Source organism: Epinephelus lanceolatus, chromosome 17 (assembly GCF_041903045.1).
Source record: "Epinephelus lanceolatus isolate andai-2023 chromosome 17, ASM4190304v1, whole genome shotgun sequence".
NCBI lineage: Eukaryota > Metazoa > Chordata > Actinopteri > Perciformes > Serranidae > Epinephelus > Epinephelus lanceolatus.
The window spans coordinates 31328946-31346446 of record NC_135750.1 but is presented as its reverse complement, the minus strand read 5'-3'; the positions used below and the strand labels follow the sequence as shown (position 1 = coordinate 31346446).

The following is a 17501-nucleotide window of genomic DNA, read 5'->3' as shown; positions in this document are numbered from 1 at the left end:
CATGGAGGGGAGATCCATTGTGAGAGGTGGGGCATTTATTTGAGCTATAAATACATACAATCTTACCCTTTCATCAGGGATGTCAAGGCACACAGTCAGCGACTCTGCAGGTCTCCTGGAGCAGTGCGACGTCCTGAACCCTGCCAAAGCGTCACTTTGTCGGTCACATTAGACATAAAATCCAGACACTGCAGCCTCAAATTCATGTCTTAAAGGCTGCCCCTTTTTATTATTTGTGATAGCTAACAGTTAACCTCCCTAGGCAACAAGTTAAAATCACATTCAGCACATTATTATTCCACCTGTGTATGCATCCTGGGTTGTGCTGGCTAGAGCATCAGTTCCTGCTCTGAACATTTCCAAGTGTTGGTTTGTGATGCAGGTTTTTGTTAGTGACGCACACACATTTCACAGTGGCAAAGAGCAATTTAAGACTCTTGCTGGTAGAATACAAAAGTCTAAAAATTTCTGCATCAAACCAGGTATAAAATCTTCCATGGATATGCACAATGTAGTACTGGAAGCAGTAAAGACAAAGGTTAGCTCACCTCAGGGGCTTAAGTATGCAATGTCATGCATTATCACATCACACTGATCAGATGTACTTGTAGGATTGCAGCTAGATATTTTTAGTGCATGGTGTTTGTGTTCAGCTTATATCAATAGCTGGCTCTGTTTCTTGTGCCTAAGGTAGCTTGTGTTGATGTGCAGTCTTAAGGTTGTTTGTCTCGTAGCTTTAGCCAGTACAGCTAAAAAAAAGGTGGTCGGTTTCATGCAGTGGTGAAACTGACTTAAATAAGAAGCATGATAACTCAGATGTGGCCAGCCTCTCTCTGTTCTAGCCCCTTAGATGTAGAGAAGATGAAAGCTACTTTTGTTTTGCAGGATACAGTTTACCAGTTTAAAGGCCGCATTAAGTTTAGTTATACTGATCTGAATTGATACAGCACATCCTAGTAAGAGGCGTGCATTTTAATTGTTGGGTGTAATCAACCAAAGCTAATCGAGTGAGCAGTTAGCATTTTTGGACACTTGACCTAATCAGACATGTCAGCAATTATACTTATTGTGTGAACTGTTATTTTGAAACACAAAATAAGCAATTCTCATGATACAGTGGGAACAAAAAGTTCTTACCTGCCAAAGTCAAGCTGAGGATCATTGGACGTGTTTGTGAAAACATAATTGTGTGTGAGGCACATTTTTGAATGCATTTTAAAAGCTCAGTCTGTGATCAAATATAAACAAAAGGGTTACCACACCACTGAAATTCAAAACTCAAAATTGAAAAGTTTTATCAACCTCAATTGAAGTTAAGAATTTTATCTTTATGTGGACAAACAATTGAATAATGTTTGTGAAAGAGGGTGTTGCTTTTTCAATCACGAAGACCATTTAAAAAGCATTGATATTATACTGGCAAAGTTTTTCTACTTGCAAGCTTTTGGGCCTTTTATTTCCAATTGTGTGCAGAGCTGATTGATCATAATGCAGTAGTAAAACTAGATAAATGAATCTGCTAGATCAGTAGAGTTCTGCCAGGATGGGAATAGTTGTTTAAATTAATGAAGTTGTGTTTTTGTAATCAGTGTATTTGCCATATTACAACATTTGTTTTATAAAGTGGCATTGTAAAGGGAAAGTAATTTAATCCAAAGTGTTTTCATCTTGCTTCTATTTTATTGGCATGTGCGTTGTTAAGGAAATTATGGGTAATTTAAAACCTCACTTTAAAATTGCAGGGATGGGTAATTGATGCCTGTGTAATGAATTTAGTATAAGAATTATTGTAATTGAATTGGCAGGTTATGCATAATAAATTTAGTACTTTGACATAGTAATATCACTATTTTCATGTGCCTGGCAAAACACAAAATTGAAGTGCAAACTTGGACTTGGAACCACACAAGCACTCCAGAATAAGATCAGACGCGATAAGATCTAAGTGTCGTCCACCAAGTGAGCAGTTTTGTTTTGAACTTGAACAGAGATAAATCTCACACATTTTTCACAACTGACCAGGCAAATGTTTGCCTACCTTTATTCTGTAATCAAACAAGGATTCATGGATATGTTAGGGTTCACTTTTTAAATTCACACAAAGCCACAGTGGCTTATATCCAAGCATTATCATGCTACATGTGACCAGAATGTTCCATCTTTTGTGAGAGTGGTTTTGAGCAGATGCTGCAACATTAGGTCCGAGCTCATCGGTGTGCCGTTTCCCTCAAAATAGGCACTGGCATTTGATAGCTTGTGCAGTGCGTACTAAAAGGCATTTGTAGGCATTTGATGCAGCACTTTCTGTCAATATTGAACTTTGGACTTTGAAACCATTTCCCAAGCACATGGTACAGTAGCTGAAAGAAAGGAAGGGCATGTGAGCTTTGTGAAATGTTCTTTAGCTGTGTGCTGCTGTGGGTGTGTGGCAGACGCAATAACCCTGACAGTGTTTGAGGAGCTGATAGCAGGAAGATGTATGTCATGTCCCCTTGCTTCTAGACGGTTGTGTACCCAGCCTCTATCACTGACAAACATAAGGCTCCACACACTCTTATCTGGGCCTGCCACAAGCAGCCAGCTGCCCCTGCAATGCAGTGTTTCACAAATAGATGTGGGGGGACACATTTCAATCCAGCCTGACCTTTTTATTGGCTGGCACACAACCTCCTTGTTTTACTCCTTTCTTGTCTGCTTTTGTTGTCTAGATCACTGACCCTGTTGCTCTTTGTGGGAATGGGTATATAAATATGTGGTGTATGTGTGCGTTTATATGCATAAGGACTAATAATGATTGACCCTGTAGCCGTGATTTGTTTTAATTTTGGTATGTGGTGGTGTCAGTGTCTACAGGGTCTCTTCAGCTCTGAGAAAGTGACATACTTTTTTTTACTATACTTTACAATTTAAAAAAAACAAAACAAAAAAAAACAGGGCTCAAAGTTAAATTGGTATACATATATAGAGCCCCTTAAACTATTTTGGTGCAGAGTGATTTATTTTCCCTCATCTTGATTTAATCTAGCAAAGAGGTAAGCTTACATTTTGTAAGATCACAGTGCAGATCAAGGTCATGCCAAATGACATGTCTGAAGTTAGGTGGTTTAGCTAGCAGGCTTGAGTTATTTAAACCAAAAGCTTTTAACTGAAGGCCATCCCGTTTACATTGTTGGCCTCAAACTCTTGGTTGTATCATAAAACCTTTTTTTTCCATTTACAGATGGCACAATAAAGTTCTCAGAATGTTCATGATAAACATTACATGTGAACTTGAAATGTGAGCCATGTGACTCTAAAGACTTCCATTTAAAACAAGTTCTGGATTAATGGACTGTAATCCACCACTGGTCATAGTGTTCTTAACTTTGGAAGCCAGCCACTCGTGGGCCAATCAAAGCGTAAACAAACTGGACTCCTGTTCACATGTTAACACAAAGGTCACAGTGCCTAGCACTCTGGGTTGTGGAAGTACACAAGTAGCCAGAATTTGCTGGTGGCTGTAGTAGAGGTGGGAGGCTCCTGTGTTAGTTGACCCAGTAAACAAACTGTTTTTTACTTGTAACTGACTGTTAAACAACATAAACAAACCTCCCTGAATCATGTGCACTCGTCAGTTTTTGTTATTCTGTCACGTTTTAAATGTCACTAACTAATATGTGTAATAATATAACATACATGCTGTGACTGCAAGACTGAAATGTCAACAAGTTGTTGAGCTTGTGTGTTAAGCTTGTGCTTAGATGCTGGAGTTTACTCTGTTTTCAATTGCACAATATTATACTGATTTACTGAAGAGGAGATGCCAAATTTTAGGCCCGTTTCCACTGAAGAAGTTCCTGGTACTATTTGGGGGGCAGGAACTACTACAGGAACGTCCTCTCGCTCGGCCCTCTCAACCGCAGAGTCTCCACTGAGAGCGGAATCGGAGGGAGGTTCCTGTAAAGTTATGGGCTCTGGATGTGACGTAATCGTTGCGCGACCATTTTGACTGGGCTTGAAAAAAATATTTTTTCCGGTGGATGTCTTAGTTACAACATGATTGAGCTAACTGGAGTAGTTTCATGTCGTATCCGACAACGGGAGGCTTTTAACAGATCACGTCCTGATGTTAGCTTTGCTGCTGTTAGCTGCAGCTGATGCTTTCTAGACATCGTGATTTCCCAAAACTGAATAAATACCACACATATCAACACAAAACTGCTTTGCTAGCTCAATCATGTTGTAACTAAGATATCCGCTGGAAAAAATATTTTTTTCACGGGCCATTTAGTGAGTTTTTTTTTACATGGCGGCGGAAGCTATATGAACGAGCTAACCCTTGTCTGCTGAGTTTTAAAAATGCCGGCTATTTTGTTGCTTTCTGTTGTCGTCACATCCCTCCTTGAGTATATCCAATCAGCACCAAGTAATCCCCAAGCCCCAGCCAGGAGTCTTTTGGGGCCGTTCTGAGTACCTACCCCGAGGCAGGGACTTGTTTAGCCCCTGTAAAAGTTCCGGAACTCTGTCCTTCGGGGGTGGTTCCTGTGTTGGAGACACGCACCAACGGCCATGGCCCCGGCCCCGTAAAATTACCCCAAAGTTCCTGCATCTAAAAAAATACACATTAACATGAATCCAGCATATTTTGCTATTTGTAACAAATTATACTTGTGAAAGTGGAGTTTCCTACCTCATCTACCTGAAACACATATACAAGTCAGACCTGCAGCCTAGGGCTGAAGTGGCCCTCCGCCTGACAACCTCCATCCACCCAATTTAATATGCAACAATGTATGTAGCAATGTAGCAGAGGGTCCCTGCTTGGTTTTACTCTCAGCTAAGGGTTGTTTGGACACTGAAGACCCCTGCTTTGGAGTCCATATGGCAGCTGACATTCACCAATTTACCAAATGCCAAAGACTCATTTAACCAGAAGCTGACACATGAAAGCTACTAATCTTAGGCTCTGGGTAGCTGGATACTATACTGTTCCAGGGTGGCAAACGGTCTGGGCTGTTGTTAAACTGACATGGACATGGACTAGTTTGTGATTGAGTAGAAGCAGTCAGACATGGAGAAGCCCCTCTCAGACTTGAACCTTCCTTTAAGGTCTTTGTGGGACAGAATCCGGTGCTCCTGTGCCCTGCCTTTGTGCTGGGGAACCTCCAGTTTTCCCACAGTCACGTGACCACTGCTGAGTGAAAGGGGCCTTTGTGGGGTGGCTTATGCGCTTCTTAAAGAACGGGAGCCTGACTTGTGAGACGATGAGAAAGTAGCTATGTTGTCAACACTCATCTTTGTACACACAGTGTCAGTCACACTGGCATCCTGTATTCTTTCAGCCCCCCCCCTTTCTGTGACTCAATAATACAGTTCTACACTTTCTTAAGATTGTCAAAATTACATCCTCATCTGAGGTGATGTTGGCCTAGCTTGACTGGAAAGATCTACAGTCCTTCATTGCTGCACATTCTTTTGATCCTGGCAGCTTGACGGTTTGTCAAAATAACTGGTGAAATATAAAGGATGATAAACACTGCTGTTTGCCTGCCCTTGAAGTTTCAAAGCAGTCGGTTAGCATTAGGTGGATTAAAGCTCATTGTGGAAACGACAAAGCCCCACTTGAGTTTGCCTGTTTAACATGTAAATAAGTGATTGAGACTGCAGGTCACCTTGCTTCAGCATAGCTCAGGCTAGTTGCCATCATCAGATCTCATGTTCTTGAAGGACATTTCCATGGAAACCCTTCAGACCCTTTTAAGCAGTAACAGAGAGATGTGTCAGGTGTGGTAGCATCTTTCAACATGATATGTCTGTTGGTTTTGAATTCATGTTTGTCATGCAAATATGTTGTAAATATGCATTGTGAACTCATTGCATATTCACCAGTAAACAAGTATGCCTTATAAGTCATTAATTAAGTCTGAGTTAGACCAACTTTAACACAAGCTCTCCAGAATTGTGTTACTGTCGTTTCTATATTCATAGGCAGTATTCATGTCAAAATGCACCACAATTGTCTGTATGTAGGAGACCATTTTGTACATGTGCAGCACAGACTTATCTGCCAGAGTGTTCTGTTAAACAGAGCTGAGGCGACTCAGAGCTGGAGATTAAGGTTTCGCACAGAGGATAGCATTTCGGTGCTGTTGTATTAGGTCCTGTCATGCTGTGGGGCTGGGTTACAGGAATAAGAGCCAGTGAATCGAAGAGAGCGCTGGGTTTTGTTCTCCACTGTCATGCTCCTGTGAAGACATCTGTCCACTGTTCGACTCAACTTCTCATCATCATGTTTTATGCGTGCCTCAGTTTAAATCTCTCTGCTCTTTTTGTTTTGTTGTTTTAGAGCTATTAACCCCCTGTGTAGGAAATGGCCACATATTTTTCTTATCAGCCTTTTCCAGCTTTGCAATACAAAAGAATGCGATTACATGCATTGCATTACATGCAGTCAAACAGCTTGGAGTATGGTGTAGGCTCATATACCTGTCAGAAGCTTTGAGGAGGTGGGCAGTTATATGGTAAGTTTTACAAAGAAAGTAGGCAGAAGTGTAAATGGAGGGTTAAAATTTCTATCAGACTCAGATTCTCCACATGTGTCCCTTCTGACCCTTCAGCTGGCCGTGTCACCTGAGCGCCTCGACCCTAAAGTTCCTCTCCTGCATCGTCATGTTTTATTCAGCACCAGGGGAGTATTGGAAAATCATCCATTGCAGGCAGGCAGCAACCTGAGCAATCTATCCAAGTTGGCCGTCCACAGTCTTTCACAGAAGAGCCCCTCTACTCCCCTGTGGCCCCAGCAACAGAACACGCCTAGACCTTAGTACAATGATGACGGAAGGCCACAGATTTGGCATACATTATTCAACTGTGGGAGCAGGAGGGTTAAAGCATATATGGTATGCTATGGGGATTCACTGAGTTGAACACTGAATAAATACTGAGTAAGTGCTGCTAGAGGTGTCTACCAAGAAAAGTTTGCTTTAAAGTGACTAGAAAGTCCACTAAGCCTTTTGTTTATTCAGAGGGAGTTTGGGACATGTTTGCCTTATTGGCACAATGATGTCTCACCCAGCAAAGATGTCTACAACAACTCAGATTTACCTCCAATAAGGCATAGAGCGGTAAAGCTTAAAGGTTCATTATGTAGGATTTAGGGGGACATATTGGCAGAAGTGGAATATAATATTCACACCTACGTTTTCATCAGTGTATAATAACCTGAAACTAAGAATCATGTTTTCATAACCTTAGAATGAGCCATTTATATTTAGATACGGAGCAGGTCCTCTTCCAAAGAGTCCACCATGTTTTTTGTACAGTAGCCCAAACGGACAAACCAAACACTGGCTCTAGATAGATCCTTTTCCATTTTCACATCAGCCTCTGCAGTTCTCCTACATGCTTGACACACAGGGAGAAGTTTCAGTTGGTTGCAATCTGCACCGTCACTGCTAGATGCCAAAATATCTGACACACTACACCTTTAATATATGGATTTAAACCATCCTCTCAGAAACTTATGGGTGATGTCGGAGACATACAGACATGTCCATGTCTTTTCCTACAGTCCCTACAGATTTCAAGACAAATCAAAATGTGAGTGAAACAGGTTCATTCTATTTCTGTTTGTTCCTGATGTGGTAAGACACATTTCCCACTTCCTAGTGAGAATGAAAAGTCTGCAGGGTTCCTCCATTCTAAGCATACCTGTTGTTGAAGACAGGAAATAGAACAGTAAACTCGAGATACGTCTTATCAGGTCAGACACAGGCAGCTTGTTGTCTAAACCCTGTCAGAGAAGAGATACTGCCCTGTCTGGTACTTCTCAACCTGCACGGGGCCAAGTTTTACATCAACCTTGTATTGTTGTCATGGAATGGATAGACGTGTGCCTGAGTTTAAATTTGTGTTAATGCAGTAGAAACTGTGACAGGATTATCTGCAATGTGTATTGGTGGATGTGATGTTATATACATGATGTTCCCTGATGTTCCAAATATTTTATTGCCGGGCTTTTTTCCAGATTTAATAATATAGATATTGTAATGTGAATGATACCCAAAATGTACATAATCACAGCCTGAAAGAAAAACCCAAAACCTTTCTGTTACAGTTTGTCTCCTCATTGAATTTATGCCAGGGGCTTATGGGAGGTGTGTGTAGAGTAATCATTGTTTCATTCATCCAGTGAAATGCCAACTGTTCAAGGTTCAGTGTAATTATGAAAATGAGAACATAAATGTCACGCGGATCGTCAGGCTGTAAATGGGTCGAAGGCAGCAGTCAGCCCCTCAACCAGTGGATCTCCTAGCAACAAGCTCATTCCAGGCCTAGTTGATTGTGTATATGGCTTTAAGGAAAATCTTGACATTTTGGATTTTAATTGTTGTTTTATTTTGTTGTTGTTTTTTCAGCAGTTAGCACACTGTTTCTACTTTGTATTAGAACCAGTGGAACCCTCCACTCATAGTTCAGGAGCTTGGCTGAAGTAGTCATGGCCTTGTGTTGCTGATTTTCTTAAATCTTTCTAACCTATGACTGTTTTCATTAGTACGTAGCAGCTAAGTGTCACTGGTCTAGATTCTTGAACTTAGTGTCATGCATTGAGACACAGGGGTAGTGAACCTTCCAGCCAACTGCATGCTGCTGATTAATTATGGAAAAGCAATATAATGTCACAGTTGGAGATGCGCTTTGGTAAGGTTAGGGAACTTGGATATCAAATTACCTCCCCAGATGTTTGACAGTCATGGAGGAGAGGAGGGCGGGGGTGTATTGTTCACAAAAGGAGTCCAATTAATTGGAAGATAGCACAGCAGATAGGCCAAACATACTAATGGCTCCTTTTCTGTAAGTGAGGAGGCATAACTCATACTCCTTTTTAAGTGGAAGAACAGTTTACTCAGAAAGACCTTCGCTGTGTGTGGGAGAAGAGGAAGGAGGATGTGTTGGGATGCTTGTGGGCAGGAGGGGGAGTGTTAAAATATGGTTTGGCTTGAGGCCAGAACAAGGCATTTGTCTGGATGTCACACACAAGGGAGACTGTGTGTCCTCACATCGTCTGAAGCCAAGCCCCTTTGTGCTTTCACTGCATATCCTAGCTGTGGTTTATCAGAATATTGTGTGCACTTAGACAGGGATGCCCTGGTGAATTTAGGTTTGAGTAGCAATGTGACTAATCCTAAAGGCAGCGTCAGAAGAATGTAGCTCAAACTATGTAGAGGCAAAACAGGAGGCAATATTCAGTAGGGCTGTAATGGTTAGTGTGTTTGTGCCAAACCATCACAATACAGGGGGCATGGTTCAGTGCTGGCTAAGCTGACTCACCGGATGTAGACTTTGGCTATAAGACTTTGGGCAATGATTTCGATTGGCATTTTCTCTTCCTTCCGCTATCTGTGTGTTAGTGTTTTCAAAGTCCCCTTTGCTACAGTAAACAACAACAACCTCAGAGCTATCAACTTATACACTGAATATGGCACATTTTGACAAAGATTTAAATCGTGGATTAAGGCATGCCTGCGTTGTTCTCTCAGTGAATTGATGTACAAAACTTGTAAATGCACTTCTGAAGAGCCCAGACTCCGCTTCACAGGACTCTCGAGCTCCTGATGCTGATCCATTTTCTGACATGGTCTGTTGGAGTTGATTTGCCACATCTTTTAACCCTGGCAGTGGCATGCGCCAAAAAAACTGACTTTACCAATGTACCGTCACATGAGCTTTTGTGATATCATCACTAATATGTTCTGCAAGAGCCACATACAGCTAGCAAATAGGCTGGGGTTTTAAAAGTTTGAGCTCCTCTATAGCTACAGTGTAGTCAGGCTTCGCCCCAAGGGCACCGATTATCTTTTGGTACCGTTACAACCTTAATATTCAGTGAAAAGCAACAGCAGCGGTGCAAAAGCAAGGTAAATGTTGGCCTTATTTTGGATATATTGGTCTAAAAAGATATTGATTTTAATTAGAAAAGGTATCCACCATTGTGATCCAAAGTATAATCCCCTGGAAATTCTTTGCCTTGTATCCAAATGGCAGGATGAAGGGCCCTTTTATTTGAGCACTGAGCAATTTCTGCCATGCTGTCAGATATGCTTGACAAGCTGCCAGCACAACAGCTTGTTTGCCTATAGGGTTGATGTATTGATCTTGGTTGATTTCATGCAGAGTCACTGGCCCAGAGTGATGCTGTTTGTGTGTGTGTGTGTGTGTGTGTGTGTGTGTGCTCCATCCAGACCATGTGGTCTAGATTTATTTGAGAGAGTTTGATCACTGCCTCCATCATTGTTCCCTAAATGGTGAAAAATGGCCTCGCCAACAGTTTTCTCAGTAAGAACTCCAAATAAGTCTGATCTAAGTGACTTTGTGTTGCTGACTGCCCACTTTTCAAAGGGGATATGAAAGATTACATTAGTCTTGCTTGCTCTCTTTCACTCTCTCCTCCAGCCCACCACACAAACATGTTCACACACATGTGCCTCAATGTTAGAAAAAGCCAATATACAAACAAAAACAGCAACAAATAGCTGACAGGCCCGTATAGTTGAAATACAGTATTTTTCCATGGTCAGATCAGACGACCTGTCATAAAAAAACATGTCAGAGCCATGGACAGCTTCAGGAGGAGGGACACTCACTTTATTAAGCTGTTGCCACCTGTAGTACCAAATATTAAAAGGAGAAATTAAAAGCCCCCCTACGCCTGATTACAGTATCCATTCTAGTCCAGATCCTTGTTTTTGTTGCTGATATAACAGAGAAACCTGCTTCTCAAAGGTGTGTGATCGAGAAAGGCAGGGGAGTCTTCACTGCATGCGGATGGACAGAAAGGTTCAGCTTTAATGCAGGGGCTGAAATGATGAGAGAGAGAGAGGCTGCTGAACTGAATGTGCTAGCAGCAGGTGCGCTCCATTAGCTAGTCATTGAGAGTAGCTGGTCTAACACCAAATCCACACAGTAATTACGTATATGTGCACAAAACAACTCGTGAGAGCAACCCATGAGCTATGATGTATAATAAACGCCCTGCACATGTCCCAGTTTATCAGGTTACACACATTATTGACAGAAGATAAAGACTAGAAGATAAGACGTATTTAATTCAAGACAGAATTTAAAATGCTAATGGTTACTTATCAACCACACTAGACATTTTGTTGTGTCTTGGGGAACTAAACCTCCCTTGGCTCCTCTGTAATTCAAACACTGAATCTGGGGTCTTGTGTGTTGCAGGCAGTTTGTTTTATTCTATCTGGCTCCCCTAGTTTGCCTTTGTCTGTGTGTTGTGCCAGTGGGCAGGAGCTCTGCTTGGGTTTTCTTTTACTAGAGCCAAATGTATTTATCACACCAATTTGATTTTGGAGCGCACAAGCCAATGGTTGTATGTCTTCTGAAATGACATTATCAGTTGTCATCAGCTGTAACACAGCTGTTCTGTAGTTGTTTGATTGTTCACACTTGAGGGGATTAAGTGTAAAACTGTGATGTAATGTGAAGACTCATTAAGAAATCTGTTATTTTTCAGGATGTCAGGGTGTATGTTTCGTTATCTTCATCCCACCTGTGGGTGTGTTTGTTTTTAGGAGCTGCTGGGTATGCTTCGCCACAGATGAGGACGACCGCACGGCAGAGTGGGTGCGTCCATGTCGTTGCCGTGGCTCCACCAAGTGGGTTCACCAGGCCTGCCTGCAGCGCTGGGTGGACGAGAAGCAGCGGGGCAACAGCACAGCACGCGTGGCCTGCCCACAGTGCAATGCAGAATACCTCATCGTCTTTCCCAAACTGGGTGGGTTGCATCACACAAAGGATAATACTAGCTAACTAGTCAGAGGCTTAAAAATAACAAGACAACCATGAAGTGTCACTAGCTTAGGTTTGTGTTTGTTTTAGAGCCAAGATGCTTCATATCTGATCAGTACACATGGTTTAAGGGGTTCAAGTTTCAGAGCAAGGTTTCTGTGCTTCTGAAAAAACGGAATAACCAAGGAACGTTATGGGGACAGATTTTCTGTCTTTCAGTGGTGCTAAATGGTTAGATTAAAATTGTCCTTGCTCTAGCTTATTTAGTTAGGAGGCATATATCATAATTAGTGTAAGGTATATTTAAAAAAAAATCTGAAATAAATGTAGAGGAATTTGGGCGCTAAGCCAGTTTGACAAATCAAAGTATTTTACAGGTCTTTGGGAGTTCTAGCATGTGTGGGAAAAAAAAAATCGTAAAAATCCTTTGTGGTTCCATAGGGAACTTTGTGAAATCTGATAAATTGCAGCTCTGATTATAAATGAAAAAAAATCTGGGGGTGTGGAATTAGAAAAAAGTGAGGTTGACAGATCTCTGAAGCCCACTAATCAACTCTGCTGAAATACCTCAGGCTACATTAACTTATCTAGCATAACACACTCAGATCTCAGGCTGAGCTGTTGGTGGTCAAGTTGAATTGTGAGCAATGTGGGCAACAGTTTTTGACAAGGAAGAAGGTTACATGGAACAAAAAAGATGATATCCGTGGTTTTGCTGCAATGTTGATATTTCTTTCATTTAACATTCTCTATTGTAACTCTGACAGTGTTATCGGAGTGCAGTGCTAAATCTGTAGAGTACTTGTTTAAAGATTCAGTATACAATTCTGGAGAAAGACAGTTGATTGTTGAGTCTTATTCCCAGGTCGTCAAATACAGAAGACCTTGGGTCGGTAGTTGGACCAAACCACCAACCCCTAGTGCAAGTATTTGACAGTTTGGGAATGAAAATCAACAATCAGCTGTCTTTCCCCAGAATTACATACTGCACCTTTAAGTGTGTAATTGACATTTAAAATATGAACATGGTGAAAAAGATTGCCTGTCTGCTGGTTTGCTATATAGCACCAAGATAGATGGAGTAACTGCCAAAAAGTTTCCAGCTCGTAATTCTGAATTTGACTTTTTGTACAGTCAAAATGTCAGGACAGCTCTTATTCTCCAACAGTTGTCAACATTAAAGCAGCATTATAGAGCAAATTTCCATGTAAATAGACTGCTGTAGCTCCTTTTTTTAGGGCGCTGCCCTCAAGTAGCTGCTGCCTGTAACTGTACCCAAAGTGCTGAGAGCTATTCAGTTTGTCTTGCCTGAGTGCATGTTTATTTACTCCAGAGCCAGCATAGGTTCTATGGTGATCTGGGTAAATATTTCCTTTCAGCCTGACGAGGAACAGAAGGCTGCTCACTTGTTATACAGCCCAGCTCCTGGCTGATTGACCGGCAGCAGTTTAGAGTGGCTGTCTCAATTATCTTGACACGTCAGAGTGACGAGGGCTTCAATTGTTCCCAAACACCAGCTATGACTCATTTAGTGAACATACACCATACACCACCATGCTTATTTATCCAGAACCTCCTCACTTTTCAGTTTCTCTGTCTCTCGTCCCTTCATACCTCCCACGCTGTTTGTTGTAGTGTTTCACAGTGGCAGAAAATTATTCTCAGTACAGTATAAAGAGTAGTTTAATCGTTGAAGTGTTACAGCCAAATGTCAGAGCCTGGACACATGTAAGGTTAACAGTGCCCAGTTGTCACTGGGTTACCCACCAACCACTGGGCCACTGCCAGTTCAACCTCAAAGAGAGAGAAGCTGCAATTGGAGACAGTAGCTGGCCCCAAGACAATGCTAGTCTGCGGGAGGCCTGGCCCGGCTGGTAAACAGGTTCATGTATATTTATAGTGACCAAGGCTGTGCTGTCAGTCACTTTGGTGCTATAAGCAGAAGGTTCAGCTCAGCTCCTTTAAAGACTTCCTCCTCCTCAGTAAATAACGTCTATCTCCCTCTGAGAACTGATTATTGGCACTTGGCTGCTTGCTGGGTGTTTTCGAATGTGTCCATCAGGCCCTTTCCTTTTCGTATTTAAGGTTTTGTTAATTGGCTCAGTGGTCCCAATAGGACTGTTAATTAGTGCTGTATCAACCTTTACATGCAGAAATAAAATAACATCCAATAGAGCAGTCCAACAGGCTTCAGTAACACATTTAATTATTTAAATGTGTGAAGTGATAGTTAATTAAAATCTTGTATTTTTTATTTATTTATTTATGTATTTAAATTGAGAAATGTCTTTATATTAAATTATAAAAAATAATATTGTATTGAAATGATATGGGGCTGCTGACAAGTTTCCAACAAGGTTGACTGTAAAATGTGAAAGAACTGTGCCAAATCAATGTCTGACAGAGACGTTGCAAAACTAATAACATAAGATTTGGAGATTTTTTTTATCTCTTAACTTAAAATTTACACCACAGTAATAAGATTTACAGTATTCAGTGTAGGAGGCTGTTAAACAACTCAGCGTTTGTGGTGTTGGGTAAAGAACAACTTTGTTACTTGCGGATTCATCAATGTATAGCAAAGAGAGAAGCACAAAATGTGTATTGATTCAGTGAAATTAAAGTGAAGCCATGCCTGACTCGTTGCCAGGCAACATGGTAAAAAGAAGTCCGTACTTTAGGCTGTATTAGAACACATCTCCCTCAGTCAGGCATACACTGATATTCATGTACATTTTCCTCCTACTGTTAGTGTGGTTTTATTAATCCTAACAGATTACTGTGGACTTAACAAATGTATATATTTGTTGCAAGTGCTCTGTAGGTTAATGTTCAAACTCAAGATAAATTTAATGTAAATGTATGCTAGTTCAGTCAGAGAGAACTCATCTGACCTTTTACACAAACATGTTTGTGCTATCTAATGTTAGAGTCTCACTCACATGCTCTGACTCTAAGAGACACAAAATGAGTCTCTGTTTCACACAGTAGCTTTTGAAGTCATGATTTAGACACATTGCATCAGTGTTTTCTCACAGTGTGCCACATCATTATGTTGTTGTTGTTGTTAGCCAGCTCTTTTTTTTATAGCAGCCAATAAGGAGTTGTGGCCCAGAAGGTAACATGTTTACCCTCAAGCTCATCAGCTCCTGACGCCCACTCCTAAGTTTGTTTTCCTTTGTGATGTGTTCAAATGCTCAAGTGGTTTGGCTGACGGCAATAGAGCATCATGATGAATGGGCCAGTGGTTTATTTTGAAAGGTAGCTTCCTCCTTACTGTGGCTGATCTGTTGAGTGATGGTGGCCTCAGAGGATGATACAGCAGGCTTCTGCCACCATCATTTCACCTTTCATTTATTGAGGACTTTGTATAAGCAACCAGAGGCTTGTGTTACCTTTGATTTAGCCATGTCTATAACTTTCTTTGGTTTCCCTTCAGTTTAGATGACAGGCTGTGAAGGTGTGTGCGAGGAGGCTACACATCTAACTGGCTGTCTGTTGGAGAGAAAACTCAGTTTTGAGTTTTCAAGTGAGATAAGTGTTTGCTGAGGTTCAGACGGTTCCTTGGAGAATCAGGGTACGTATCAGGATATGTAAGACTGTCAGGGTTAACGCATTAATCACAATATGATTAAGGTCTGATATGATTAGTCAAGCCACTGCGGTGGTTTCCTGCTGCTGCAGGGATGGAAAATAGTGATACCACTGCACTTTTGAATGGCTAATTTTACTAAAAAAAACCTCCAAATGGCTCAGTTAACAAGTCAAAAGTAATATACACCTTTTGTCAAACAGAATTAGAATATCACAGAAGTACTTCAAGTTTGAGCTACCACCTATGAGCTAAGCATACAGGCGCAGATAATCAGACTGATGTCAGCAGGCAACCATATCACCAGAGCCGGCAAAGCACTATTTTAGAATGTGGGAGTTGCCACAGACCTGTGGATGAAACTAAATCGAAGAAGTTAAGTACAGCGCTTGCTAATTGGGTGGCAACTGACTGCAGACCAGTCAACATTGTGGAAGATTTTTGTCTAAGGGACGTCATTAGGTTGGCATGTTATGACCAATCATATGCCTTACTGTTGCAGTGGACAGTAGTTTCACACATACATGACCCTATATGAATCAGAGAAAGCAAAAGTAAATTTCTTTGCATGAATTTGATTCCCAATCAAAACACTACGAAGAAGAATTGCTTCACCTTGTGAATATGGACTTCAAAACTGTTTTGAAATGCAAAATAATGGAATTTTAAACTTGCAAAAAAAAAGTGATTAATTGCAATTAGCTATTGACATTAAGTGATTAATCATGGTTTTAAAAAAATCATTTGACAGCCCTTATTCTATGTAAATAAACATTTGTTTAGTAAGGCTTAAAGTGGAGAGAGAACTCCAAATGCTGCTTTTTTCACTGCATAGTACAGCATGGCTTCATTCAGTATAACGCACCCTTATTTTGATCGCTTATTGTCAAAAGTTGTTGATGGTACCTGATATGTTTTTGGTACCACCTCAGTTGAGGTTCCAAGCCAGCTGAGCCAATACCAGGAGGTGGAGAAGATGGAGTTAAAACACTGCAGTCCACTGATTGGTCAGAGAGAATCGTCAGTAGAATCGTCACGTGGGCAACACATGATATCCTGCACAAACCTGCCATTTTTAAATAGCCAAGCTCCTGTCAAAAGTGACCACAACTTCTTAAATTCTCTCAACCCAGATTTAAAAAAAAAAAACGTCAACCCACAGAATTACACTGTACACTAAACTACGCCATACAGTTGACGAAGTGCAGATGTTCCTCTGGTTGCCGATGAAAGGATTCAGCGAGTGTCGCCCTGAAGATGATATCACGCCAGTTTCTCATAGCATCGCTATGGCAACCAGCTTAGAATCCCGTCTACACTGAGGGGGTACCATCCACAGTGGAAAACGAAATAGAGAGAAGGACCTGATACCAAAAGTGAATTGAAAGAGTCAAGCAGTGGAAATGCAGCATTACATATAAGAAGGGGCAACGGGGACCCTGGTGCTGTAGCTGACATGTTTAATACTTGAACTTATCACTACTGTGATTGGTTGTCGGGTAACACAGGAGTGAAAGGAACAAAATAAATATGCAGGTGAATAAAAAGATTGATAGGTAGATAGACTGTGTTGTGCTTTCCAGGCTGATGCCCTAATTCTACATTTAGCTTGATATTTACCAGATCATAATTAACTGTCAGACAAAGTGGGGTCTGAAGAGCGTGGTTTTGTTTTGATGAATAATTCTGACAGATGGCTGAGTGCATCAGTGCTTCATACTGCTTGTATCCAGTGTCAGAATTGTGCACAGTTTATCTCCCATCTAATAGTTTGGATTTGTTGGAGAGCTGGTTGGATTCCTATTAACTTGTTCATTCGCAAAATTCTTTTAAAAGTTCATTATATTATTTTTCCGAAACACTGATGTGACAAGGTGCATTACCTACAGTTACTTTACCCTTAGAATAAATGTAGGACTGACCTCATTTTTAGGAGTTTTAACCTTAGATTGTGAATATGGCCCCAGATACGGACAGCTAGCCTTGTTTGCCATCCATTCCCATGTTTTGGATGATGGATTTGCTCCATTTTTATTTGATTGTTAACACCAGAAGCATTGAAATCAAGAGGTTTTTAGCCACTATGTTCTTAACTCTAAAAAGGTTAATTTTTCCTCCAGCAGCT

At 41.1% G+C, this 17501-nt stretch overlaps 1 protein-coding gene across 2 annotated transcripts in view; it reads left to right on the top strand.

The window, feature by feature from the left end:
- marchf5 (membrane-associated ring finger (C3HC4) 5) overlaps nt 1-17501 on the top strand; it is a 31871-nt gene that overhangs the window by 1753 nt on the left and 12617 nt on the right. For both annotated transcript variants that reach the window (XM_033612985.2, XM_033612986.2), the window contains exon 2: nt 11568-11770. In XM_033612985.2, the coding sequence (XP_033468876.2) occupies nt 11568-11770 (203 nt within the window). The remainder of the gene's footprint in view (nt 1-11567; nt 11771-17501) is intronic.